The following is a 13,113-nucleotide window of genomic DNA, read 5'->3' on the forward strand; positions in this document are numbered from 1 at the left end:
TTGTTTAGAAAACAGGTTTAGCCAAATGTAAGGAGACAGTTGACAGCAGTTTATACAGTTTGGTCAGTATATCTTGGTTTTGCACTGAACAAAGTTAGAACAGAACAAGCAATTTGCCTACATCACACTGGGCTTTAGCAAATAAGTGTTAGTTGTTGCAGCTGTAGCTTCTTTTACTGTGATAATAGGAGTTAAAATCAAGCATAGACAAAAGTAAAATGTTTTTTCTGTTCTCTCATTCATTTGTGTTTTCACCAGCATTAACTTGTATTTCTGTGAGCCAAGTCTGGTCACACACACTGTAGTCGCTGTTTGTTGAGATGTGGCACACTGCTCTGGGTTCACTTCATTTCATTGTTGGTGAACTTTTGTTGTTTCTCATCCATCCACTGTGTAGTGAGTGTAGGTTGGTGGTGATCCATCTGTAATTTGAAGATCAGTTGTCATGTTTGTGTCATGATTGACTGACATCCCCCTGCTGCTGATTGCTGTATTAAAATAGTAAGAGGTCAGGGGTGGGGGAGCTGGGCGGGATTGATGTGAATGTGATTGGATGATTGATTCCTAACAGATGCCTTTGTCTTCTTCTTGAGGGTCACAGACGAACCTGAGAGAATCAGCAGATCTCCGGTCACAAGGTGAGTGAGTACATTACATTTACTCAACACAATAGAATAATCTCAGCCAGAACTAGTCCAATAAATCAGCCAGGCAAATATATTAGTATCATCAGACAGACATTTTTCAGTTATCCTGCTTAGTTACGACTGTAGCAACAACAAATCTAATGGATCTATATCAATATTGTTTAAAATTACTGGATCATTTATGAAACTTTGGAAGTGGTAATACAGAATATTCACAGCAGACAGTGAATTACCTGCCTGCATTCAAATTAACAAAACACACACTTTAGGGTTTCACACCTACATCTTGTCAATGCTCTTAGATACAACTGATGTTATTCTGGTGCATCAAGTGTCCAAATGGTGTCGTGTGTGTGGAGACACTTTGATTAGAGCGTAACAGCACATACCTACATAACCGAATAAAAGCCCAAACATCTTCTTTAACCAGTGTCAATCATTCTAAGTTTTATTTATGGTTTAAATCACAAAATGTTAATAAACATTCATCAACTGATGTGATACTGGTCTCTTCTTCTGCTGTGCATCTAACTTGTACTGTATTATTTCAGGCTTATTGATCTCAGCTTATCAGTATTTCACTAAAAACACTATGTACTTCCTCTCAGCCTCAGCTGCTCCAGCCCAGTTTCAGTGTCAGGTTAAAAGCAGCAGGTAAACCAGCAGTACCAGCTGACATTAGCTAACACACTGTGGTGTGGCTGTAGATGAACAGCATGGCTCCTTGTGGTAGATGATCCCTGTTAGTAGAACTTCGATGTTTGTTTTAAAGAAGCGTATCATAGTAATTTTCACTGGGTCTAATCCCTGATTGCTCTCCCACACCAGCAGCCTGGTCTGTGTATGAAGTGATGATATGTGTGTTTTATCTATGTTGTTATATACATTTCCTTGTAAACTTGTTTTAAAGAGCAAAATAACATATTTTTTTTATCAGTCTCAGCTTGTCCCATATCCCCCACACAATAGATTCAATTAATTTAAGGCAGGTTTGATTTGCATTCACTGGACAGTATGAAGAATAAATGTAGTTAGACTAGAAAATACACATTTGCCTACCTGTGACCTACATTATGTAGAGAAATGCAAATACTGTATTATATATAATGTATTATATTCATTTTCTTCTTCTTCTTCCCTGTCCCTGTCCTCTCATGCGTATTCATCATATTCATACAACGTGTATATTCACTTGCCTATACTCATCAATAACTTAACTCCTCTGTCCTTAAATGTGTCTCCTACGTTTATGTCTGATCTCCTGGCCCGACCCTTTTTTCTCCTCCTCTCCTGTTTTGTTGTATTTTCTTCAACACCCCCCCCCCCCCATAAACATGTCATATCAACTCCACCCTGTTCTATGTGTCTTAATCCTTCATTTTTTCCTGCACTTGTATTGTCCCTCTCCTCTCTCCCCCATCCAGTCGCCATCTATCTGGGCATCAGAAAGCGGCAGAGCCCCGGACCCCCAGATGCGGCTGGGATGTGAGGGTGCGGAGTCCCCGCGACCCGTCCGAGGTGGTACTAGCGCTGCGTGAGGCGGCGCAGGGCTGCGGCTGCCAGGTCCACCTGGCCGGACCTTTCCTCCTGTCCTGCACCCACGGAGCAGCCGGCGCCCGAGTGGCCTTCGAGGCTGAGGTCTGCCAGCTGCCCAGCGGGCTGGGCCAGAGCAGCGGTGTGAGGTTCAAGCGCCTGTGGGGGGCACCGTTAGCCTTCAGAGACATCGCCACCAAAGTGTCCAAGGAGCTGGAGCTCTGAGGGCGACAGGAGGCGGGGCAGATTGACGGCAGACAGGACAGGTTAATGGATGAGGAGGGATGAGGAAGAGGGGGAGGAACAATGAGGCAGCTCCCACTGCCTCCTCCTCTCCCTCCTTGTGCTTCACCTCATCTGACAAGGCTAGCGATGCCTCGCCTCCGCCACCAATTGCAGCCAGACCAGGACCCACAGACGTGGATTGACCACCATCGGCAGACTTATGACGACCCTTGACCTTGGAGCTGTCAGTGACCAACGACCCCAACTTAGACCATGCCACCAGCTCCATGTTAAGTGAACCCATGGAGTCAAACTGTTTCCATTTTTTTTTTACATATTTTCTCATACCTTTATGATGAAAGGATGATATTGCTGGGGATGATTGCAAGTAATAGTTTGTTGTTGTCATTATTATTCCTATTGTATCATATTTGTCATCATTCCTTTTTTAAAGAGCTGCTATTTAAAGACACATTTTATTTTTTGTGTAGTAAGTTTATTTTCTTTCTTTTATTCATTTAAAACGGGCAGAGGTTTGACGTGTAAAACAGACGTCACCTATTGTAGAAGTGAGGGCACAGTCTGACCTCCAGCCTCTAGAGGGAGACATGCAGAAATGCAGAGACTAGTGACACTTGAATGAAGCATCACAACCTTCTGTCCATCCACTGATAATGATGTCTGTTTGCAGCGTCTCTGATAAAATGTTGGCTTCTCTGCCTGCTGTCCAAACTGAATCCTCTACACTTTACTGATAGCTGGCAGCTGAGCTGCTTATACTCAAGCTGCCTAATAAACATTGGACCCAAGCTGGTATGTTGTTGTGCATAAACTGTTCATTGCAGGTTACAAATACTCAACTCAGCCTATTATTTTATCCCTTGTTACCTTTAGTAACAAGTAAAAACACTTTCCATAGTTTTATTCCTACCAATTGAAACTCTGGATCTCAAACTGGAATCATGATTTATTTTTTCTTAATGTCTCACCTGCTCCTGTATTTTTGTCTTTTTATTTGTCAGTTATTTGGTCCATTGTTAAACATAAAGCAGCTACAGCTCAGTAAAGGCAATGTGTTTTTTCATTATCATCTGATCTCTTATTCCATTATTCTGGTAGCACTTTGGTATAACTTTACTGTATTACGTGTCAGGATGGCATTGCTTTCCTCATGTGTAGTGCAATACAGCCACAACACCAAGAATTAAAACTTGAATAAGCGTAGATTAAGACTTAACAGGGCTTCTTCTTTGATTTATTTTAAAATTTATTATTTCTGATGTTTAAAAAAATTGTTGAGCACTTTCTTTGCTTTTTTTTTTATAGCCAGATTGCATTGTACTGTACTGGCAGAGTGTTTAATTAATCTGTGTTTTTCTTTTGTTAAACTGTCTCACACATTTAAAACCCGCTGAAGTGCATAATTGACACTCTGAATGCCTTTCTTGCCTTTGCTCACATGTACCTGCCTACACTGGCTTTTTGGCATCATTCACTTTTGAAACCGGTTGGAGTGATGACTTCAGGTTTCCAGGTAGAGGTACCATTTGATTTCACCAATGCCACAAGGAAACAAAAGTACAGATGGCATTAGAATGAACCAAATTTGAGAAAAAAATCAAAATGGTGAATAATGTCCATAAAGTTTAGTCAGATTTGACTGTTTCCTCTCATCCAGTCACATTTGTTGTGTGAGGAGAGAGGGAAAACACACTCTTCAGGCTGCAGTACTGCTGAGAGGTGTATGACTGTTGACCAATCAGATCCCATTACTGCTGTAAGAGGTGTATGACTGTTAGCCACTCCTGATAATGTGTACATTCAAGGCATGCAACATGTGCAGCGATGAGGCAGTAGTTTCATATGAGAATGTGACTGAAAGGCCTTTTTGAGAAATTTGACTCTTGGTTTTCTTTTATAAAAACACTTTGATCATCACAGAACAAATCTACCAAGATCCAACCAAAATACTGAGTCCACAAAGTGCTACGGCGATAATGCGCCACTGCATCGACACTGACAACTTCAAAATCAAAAGGTTGTTGTACTTGTATCGTACCTCTATAAAGCCAAGCAGTTATAACATCTAATTTAAAGTATGCAGCATCTAACAAAACACTGAAATGGTAAAGGACTAACGTTAGATGTTACAGCAGATTTGTGATCTTTGCAGCTGTGAGGTGTATGTGTTCATCTGTTTCATGGGAGATTTCAGCTGCAGCAGGTGTCCACCACTGTCTGAAAATGTGAAGCTGTGACTTAGGGCTAGTTTTTGCTTTTTTTTTTTTTTTTTTTGTGTACAACTGGGTCTCACTCTCTGAATCTCTTCTCTAGATACAGTTAGGGCCACGCTTTACGGCTACAATTCTGTTGTATAGTGTGTTCGAAGCTGTTGCTGTTACCAACAAAACTTAACTTATGGGCTGAAATTAATACAGAAATTAATGACCTGCAATCCTGCATGTCTCCTAGGAAATAATGTGTGACATAAAAATAAAGACTTTCAACTTCTTTCTTATTTTCTGTCAAGTTTTTTCCCCTCACATATTCATATCGTACCTTCTGTGTTATTGTCCAGTGAAAACAAAGAATATTTCTAGATTTTGCATGACTGTCAGTTGGTTGCAGTTTCAAACGAGCCATGAAGAAAAGATGAGTTAGAAGAGTTGAATGTTACATGGGGCATAGTTTAATTGTCCTGTTATATTTTACAACCAAATAAAATTTGTTTTTGGTGTGTATACATAGCCATGACCAGACTATGCATGGATTGATCCCAGGATGTTACAGAGAAGATTGGGAGAGATGATCACGCTGACAAGGAAATTAGAAAGAACCAAAGAAAATGAGATTTACAGAAGTAAGAAAGGAAGAAAGAGCCGAGAGAAAAGTGGAGTGTCTTCTTGATGGAAAGGAGGAGGCAGAACGTAGCCAGCTGTATAACTTTACAACAAGGCTACCCGCTCATTTTTTTATGATATATAAAAAAAAAAACAGACAGTCATTCAGTCATTGGTTGTCTGTTCACTTTACTTCTGGGCGGGGATCATGCCATCGATGTTCTCTCCCTTCTCAAGCTTCTTCTCCATCTCAATCATCAGCTTGACACCGTCAACCACCAGCTGGACCTGCTCCACCTCGGAGGAGCCCAGACGGTCAGCGTTGGAGATGTCGAACACACCACCCACAGAGGCTGTGTCCACACCACCTGGATGGAAAAGAAGTGGAGTAGAATAAGTCACAAGGGGCAGTAGGAGGCATCACATGATTGAGATAACATCCTGGGGCAGAAATATAAAGTCACATTGGTTGAATTTAGCTATTTTGACTCAAAGTAATTAAGGTACATGGTACATGGTGTTTGATTCTTACCAATTTTTTATCCTCAAGTCTGTTTTTACAGTTCTTTGGATGATGTGCTTGAGCTACTACTCCCAGAACTTGAAAATGAAAGAAGATGATGCAGCAAAGTGGTACAAATGTGTGGCAGCTATGTGATAGCATGTACTTGGAAGTTAGGTTTGTGTTTCATCAGCACACTCCCAGTATTAAGGCATGAACAGCATATTTTTAAAAAATGTATTGGTTACCCTGTATTTTTGTTTTGACCAGTAATGTCTTTGTATCTTCAAGTTAGCCTGCCAGCTGAAGTAGCAGCTCAATATAATGTGTTTTCTGTATATTTCCTAATAGGTATGTTCTAATATCAGTTTAGTCTGTGTTTAGTCCAAACAACCACAACTCCTGATGCTCTCTCTGTCAGACTGATGCATGTTATTGCATTGATTTCAGTACCTGTGCCACGCTTCTGCAGACGCAGCCTGGTCAGGATCTCCTCAAACTTGGGGTGTGTGCTGAGCTTGGGCAGCTTGACGTGCACGCCACCACGCAGGCCAGTTCCCAGGTTAGAGGGGCAGGTCAGGATGTAACCCAGATGCTCGTTCCACATGAAGCCATGGTTGTGCTTCTTGAAGATCTCCTCAATCTGAGCAGGGAAAGTGCAATGAATTAGGCATGATGGCTGAAATATAATTAAATGCTAACCTGTACTTGATGTGCCCAGTTGATTTGTGCATAACTGTGTTTCTGTGAGAGTACGGACTGACGGTTTGGGTTTTACCTTCTGCAGGCCAACACAGAAGCGTCTGAAGACCTCCTTCATGTTGCCTCCCTTCTGCATGGAGATGACACGCAGGTGATCCTCCTCGTTCACCCAGACCAGGAAGGTCTTGTTGTCATTGTGCCTGGAGAAAGAAAATGCAGCTCAGTTTGCAGTGTATATATTTTTAGGATGTGAGCCAAACATTAACTGTGCTAATGTGAATTATCTGACCCACTGAGCTGCACAGCAGTGGATGTCACCCAACTGTAAGGGGCAGTGAGCTGTGCTATTCATGGCTCAGGACGGAAACGATCAGGGTGTTCAGATTAAAGAGACAGACTGAAATTCTTCAGACCAGATGGGATATTTTAGCTTAGAGAGTAGTTGTCTGTCTCTACTTTGTATGATTGTGTGTGTGTTTTTTTTTTAGCACATATCGATTATTGTTTGACTTCCTAAACAAGACGAATCACAATAAATCAGATTTCCTATTTAACTTCTCTGTTTCTGTCTCTCACCAGATGCCTCTGCCGTCGGGCCAGTCACGGGCCATACCGGCACAGGTCAGCAGGGGGGACACTGGCTTGTCAAACAGGAAGTGATCAGCGATCAGCTGCTCCTGCTCGGCGTCAGTCATGCCCTCCAGGGGGTAGTACTTTCCCTTGAACTCACCCTCCAGACTGGCCAGTGCTGAGAGGGCAGGACAAAGGAAAAGAGTCTGTTACATCCTGTATTCTATGATTATTGGTGATAGATTGATAAACTGGTTTTAATGTCAATATTTTACCCTCAATGGAAAGCTTCTCAATGGCTCTGCGCTCTCCACGGCTGTTGTGGGGGGGCAGGGTGAATCCCTTGATGCTGCGCCCAGTACGAACACGGCTGGACTGCACATAATTGGGGTCCAGGTCATCACCGCCCTGAGACACAGCAGAAGACAAACACACAACAAACACATTTATTCATTTATTCACTTATTTACAAAGTTGTTTCATTAAAAAAAGTGAATAAGCTAAATCTTGGAATGATGTGGCCATGAAGGTAATGAGTAAATTATTTGAAAGGGTTCATTTAAATAATATAAGTCCTACTATCATGCATGTTCTCTTTCCTCACCTTCAGGTTCTCGAAGTTCAGGTCGGTCTTGTGCTTGTCGGTGGGCTTGTATCCACCATGACGGTCAGAGATGACGGGATCCAGCAGATCCTTGAAGACCTCATAGGACTCCTCATCACCAGCAACACAGCCCACAGTCATAATGAAGGGGTGACCTTGGAGGCAAGAGGGGGGGAGTGAGGAATATATGTGTTTTTTATGTCTGGCACATTCCTGATGTATTAACATTGAGGCCTAGTTAACCCTCAAATTCCTGGACATGATAATAAAGACGCAGAAACAGAAAACCTGCCAGCCCTTAAGTCCTGAGACAAATATTTAATAAAATGCCTGCTGTCACTTCATAGGTACCAATAGATGGTACTATTGTGGAGTTTGGTGGGAGGCCATAAAGATCCTAATATAATGATATAATTGCTCATTAAAGTGTCCTTGAATTCTTTTCTGGTTTGTGCTTGATGCTGATGACTTGCTCGTTCTTACCAGGGTTGTCGACACCAGTCTGGATGATGTCATCCAGGGTGAAGCCACTGGGGGTGGACTTGGACCTCAGCTTGCCGTAGATCTCCTTGGTCAACGCCTGGAGCAGATGACACATTGTGTAGGTCAGCGATTCCACATTCACATGATTTGTTCTGTCTCTGAAAACATCTAGGAGTTTCCAGAGGCAGCAATAACAATATTCATACTCTGAGTGGCTCATATGGTCTGAGGCATGTTTTGTAATGTGCAGAGTTAATGGCGATAATGTGGCGATGCTGAGCTCATACTGTCTAGAAACAAAGCTTTTGCCTGTGCCTTTGTGTTTTAGGCGTGTGGGTGTCAATAGGCAGGATCTGCACCTTGGCCATGTGGTTGTTGTGCAGGGACAGATCGGGGTACTCATCGTCCGTGGAGAACTTCATCTTGTAGTCGTTGTGGCAGTTCTTCGCCATGGCTGCGATTTTTACTCCGTCTGAAAGGAGAGGAGAAAAAAGAGGAGAGGAAGTGTCATTTTTCAGACTAGAGACACAGCTGGATAAAACCAGAGCCTGTAGAATAAAGCTATGCAGGACAATGACATAAACACACACCTTTTGTCCTTATTGTGTTAAATCAGATGCATATTGTAGACACAGCCCTGAGAAAATGGGGTTTATAGCTTTACTTGCTGTAAGATGCATTTGTCAAACGTCATTTGCTGATCATTTTGCTGTAGTGATGTAACACAACTAACTGAAACACAATGTTGTGATCTGGTGATATTTGTAGTCTGGTATTTGTCTAAGTTTTTCAAGGGCCTTGTCTATGAGTCTTTTTGTGAACAGCAGACACCCTCTCGTTCTGTCTGTCTGCCTTTCTTTATTGCTTTCTTCTTTCTCATTCTTCTCGTCTTTCTGTCTGTCAACTGTGAGGTCTTCATGCATTTCTTTTCCAAACCGTCTCACCACCTGTCTCCCCCTCACACCAGAACTTATTAATAGCGTAGCTGAGCCCCCTCCTCTCCTGCAACCCCCCAATCTCTGCAGGGTGCAACCGTCACATTATGGTGAGCGATTTTCTCTTTCCCTGACAGACTCATACAAACATAATGGAAAGATCCAAGAAGAAACTTGTACTATAAGTGAGATCAGTTCAAAATACTAATAGTTAACTGTTAATCCAGTAACATTCTGCCTTTTTCTGTCTTGAGACAGAGTTTTATTTTTTGTACATGTTATTTAATTAAATGAATCAAACAAAAAGCCATAGTAAATCAATTTACTATATTCTCACACATACACTGTCCATACATTTTGGAGGTTTAATGACCTAATGCTTCAATGCACATTACCTGAATAAAAATGTCTACATGCAAAGCTGGAAACAACCGAGCTGCAGCTGCAAAATCGGCCAGAATAAAACTCTTAGCCATCATCTCTAAACTGTTCTCGCTCTTTCTCAGACAGAGGTCGAAACCCAGTTAGGTCAGTTGCTCGAGGTGCAGTAGATTGACACCTGGTGCACTGAAAGGTCAGAGCTTGCATGCCTCAAAGATGCCTCCAAAGTTCCATGACTAAATCAAGCCCTGAAACTATTCACAGACGCGTTTCCAGCCTGCCCTGCTGGCGTCAGCAGCAGCTGATAGATAGCCACAACTGCTTCTGTGACGCTACACTGCTGGATCCCTAACTGTCCTTTCCTCAGCATATTAGTGCTACCCACATCCAAGATATCAAGTCAAGAAAAACTAAATTTCAGGCTACCGAGTGTACTGAAGAATGACCAGAGCAGATTTTAGTAGTTTCCATATCAGGAAAAAATATGCAAATCTTCAGAAGAATCCAAGATACGGATATGAGAAGAGAAAAAGTTCCAGCCAATGAAGGAATCTAGCTAAACATTTTTTTTAAAGTGTTGTCTTCATTGAATAATAGTGTTTTCAGGAGGTTTGGTCAGGGAGAGGTCTTTGTCCGTAGCTATATGGAAAAATCACCACAATCTTTCCCATGGATTTATCAAAATATTTGTTGGTCAAATAAGGATTATTTTGCTTTTTTACCTGCTTAGGAGAAAAGAAAAAGGTAACAGATCCCGGGATCAGATCCTGTCCACCAAATAAAGGGGTTGCCCAACTCTGCCAGATGATGGACTTAAACATTTATACCCAGACCTCTGTCCTTATTGGCTCACTGTGCTTGGGGTCCCCTCATTTGATTGGCCACAGGGGGACTTCAGGGCCTGGGTGAGTTTCTAAAAGGCAAGAATGAACACCACACAACACGCGAGACAAGAGACAAGGCAACAGCTGCAGCCGCTCGGTCCAACCTTTCACCTCCTGCCTGCTCATAGCTGCATGTGAGGAGTCTGAGCCTTTTTATGCAGCTGTAGAAGGAAAATCCTCCTACATTTTTACAATAGACACAAGCAAGGTCATATTTTCCCTGTGGGGAAAATGGATTTGCATGTAGACAATAAAATGTTCATTGCTTGCCAAGAGTGACTTACAAAGACAAATCATTGATTTTAAATCTTCATTTTGCTTTGTCTCAGTTGTTTATACCTAAATGTTGGTTATTTTTTATATTTTGATATCAGCAGCATAAAGAAATTTGACCCATGCAACCACTACCTACCTTCACAAAGTGATTACTGTAGCACCCCTGCTGTAGTTTAAATAGTATTTTAATTATTTTGAGTGGAGGGGGTGACCGTGTACACCTGACTTAGCACCAAGTGTATCCATGCAATATATTGAATCCCTCCCATCATATTCAGTATCCTGCCGAACATGATTGGTGTCCCCAGTGGGCCAGTGAAGCATCGTGACTGGAGTCCATAAGGTTGTAGTGTCTGGGAGTGAAAATAACCACTTTGACTACGATCATATCATCATAATATTCCACATTACATGGTGAATGTCATTGAGCAGTGGCCTTCACTTACTAATACTAATAAGTGTAGGTGTGAGTTTATGTGTGAAGTGTCATGTACTGTAATGCACATGGACAAACCATCCTAAAGTGAAACAACTGACAGGTCAGAGGAGGGAAAATGTAAGTGTACAGCTGTCCCAGTATGTATGTTGTGTTTTGCAAATCACACCTGGTGTCTTGGCTGACAATTTCTTGATTTATTTTATTACCTGAATGAAGTTAAAAACCACAGTCTGACAGGCTGAACAGTCAGAGCTGCACCCTTATTATCTGATAACTGCAGATACTCTCATTTAAATCAAACCAGATTTGATTTGTCCAATTAATTTTATGAACTGCCTAGAGATGGAGTTTTGAAAATGTAAATGTCTTTGTAAAAATTCTACAGTGTTAAAATTAAAGCTTTTTCTTTATTTGAAATGAATAAATGAATAAAGCTGACAAATGTTAATTTGAACATTCAAACCTGATATGAAATCTGTGTTGTGAAAGCAAATTTTGTGAGCCTAATACAGTGTTAACAAAACATCAAGCTTCGCCAAAACATGACACAATCATCATGACTCCAACTGGATGGTCCAGATCATTTGTAATAGTCTGCTTTTATGTATGACAAAGTTTTTTCTTGGCTGTTGATACTATCTACAACCATGTTATCATTAAACAATCTGAGAATCATATGCTATGTTGATGACAACCAACACTATATATCAAATGACCACTCTTGGTTTACAGATGTGTTTATTCAAAGTCAGATATTACTTTAATTACTGTATATATAATGTGAATAATTTTACCAGTTGTTCAATGTGCAGGGATTCTTCTCTTTGCTTTGCAGATAAGAGCTCACTGCACGCATGCTACAGGTTTGTGTGTCTATATTTGTGGTTGTGTCCATCTTTTCAAATTGCTTTTGTAGCAGAAAACTTGCAGGTGACAGTTGTTTCTTGAGTGCAGTGATTTAGAGAGTCACTCTGAGTCTCAGCTCAGCTCAACACAGGATCCAGTTTCACAGAGATGGCCTGACCATCCTCAGGCATGACTTTCCAAATTAGTCTTTCTGCTCATCGCTGTGTTTTTCCCCCACTGTGCTGTGAACACACCGTCATATGAATGAACCACAAACACACCTACTCGGTACCATAACAACTACTTCCAAATATGCCATCACACACTTAACTATAGCAATCAGTAGATTCAAGTTAATAATCACAATTCAAGTTTCATTTCATGTGTGCAGAGGCTGTAGCTTTAATGATAAGTCAGTCTGAAACGTTGCATACACATTATTTTACATATCAAATATACCATGTCACCTTTCACTACATCCTTTAACACCTACCCAGTCAATAAAACCCAAAGGTCATTCTGACTGATTTGTGATATGAGCTGCATGTGTCTTCTGTCCATTCAGACCAGTGAGTTCTGTAGCTCATATGCCACAGTGGAACAGATCCAGTAGCCCAGTTTAGACCGTCACTGTATCCACCAGCACTGTGAATACACACACCCATACCACCCAGCTGCCGCACGGACACTGGCACTGAGGACAATTATGTAACTTGGAACAGTGTGTGAATCATTTCCAATGATTCCAATGTAACTCTCAAGAGTGAAGTCAAGCCAGTCGAATACTACTGCAAACTTAGTGCACACAAAAGAACCTGATACTGAATTTACTGAATATACTTTGCACAGCCTGAGCTACAGTGAGATTGTAGAGTTGATGCATGTTGCAGGTGTGTGCATGTGCAAAAGTGTGCATGCTTGCAAGTCATGTGGCACTCGTATAGTTTAATAAAATCAACCTGGATTAATACAAACTCGGTGAAGCTAGTTGTGCCACCTTTTTGAGCACATATGGGATGTTAGGAGATTATATACTTTGGAAGAATTTATGATAACCTTAATCTAAAGACTAAACTGTGATTTCGGCATCACATGCTTGTTGGTGCTGTTTAGTGCTGGATTGTGTCAGTTCTGCATCTTGATTCCTAGAAAACATTTGAAGCAGTGAGGCAGGAGTCCTGACCTTATAATCCAGTATATATATGCAGGATTTTATGAACCTCATTTGAGGTGGTGTGCAGTCTGA

At 41.4% G+C, this 13,113-nt stretch overlaps 2 protein-coding genes across 5 annotated transcripts in view; one reads left to right on the forward strand and one right to left on the reverse strand.

Moving 5' to 3' along the window:
• The window catches only part of mark4b (MAP/microtubule affinity-regulating kinase 4b), a 36,745-nt gene extending 31,826 nt beyond the window's left edge, over positions 1-4,919 (forward strand). Inside the window, exons 16-17 of one of the 4 annotated variants that reach the window (XM_026328974.1) lie at positions 602-638; positions 2,072-2,165. In XM_026328974.1, coding sequence (XP_026184759.1) covers positions 602-611 — 10 coding nt within the window. In that variant the 3' untranslated portion in view covers positions 612-638; positions 2,072-2,165. Of the gene's footprint in view, positions 1-593 lie in introns of all 4 variants that reach the window. The other 3 variants (XM_026328943.2, XM_026328950.2, XM_026328966.1) reach the window with 3 other exon arrangements.
• A 152-nt stretch (positions 4,920-5,071) lies between these two features.
• ckmb (creatine kinase, muscle b) lies at positions 5,072-10,302 on the reverse strand. Its single transcript, XM_026328985.1, has 9 exons — positions 10,145-10,302; positions 8,466-8,578; positions 8,107-8,203; positions 7,624-7,778; positions 7,295-7,427; positions 7,026-7,197; positions 6,526-6,649; positions 6,201-6,390; positions 5,072-5,613 (listed from the first exon to the last, which is right to left on the reverse strand). Exons 2-9 carry the CDS (start codon positions 8,556-8,558, stop codon positions 5,435-5,437), a joined length of 1,143 nt encoding a protein of 380 aa, XP_026184770.1. The 5' UTR covers positions 8,559-8,578; positions 10,145-10,302; the 3' UTR covers positions 5,072-5,434.
• Positions 10,303-13,113: the final 2,811 nt, after the last annotated feature.

The sequence above is a fragment of the Mastacembelus armatus genome, chromosome 13 (assembly GCF_900324485.2).
Source record: "Mastacembelus armatus chromosome 13, fMasArm1.2, whole genome shotgun sequence".
NCBI lineage: Eukaryota > Metazoa > Chordata > Actinopteri > Synbranchiformes > Mastacembelidae > Mastacembelus > Mastacembelus armatus.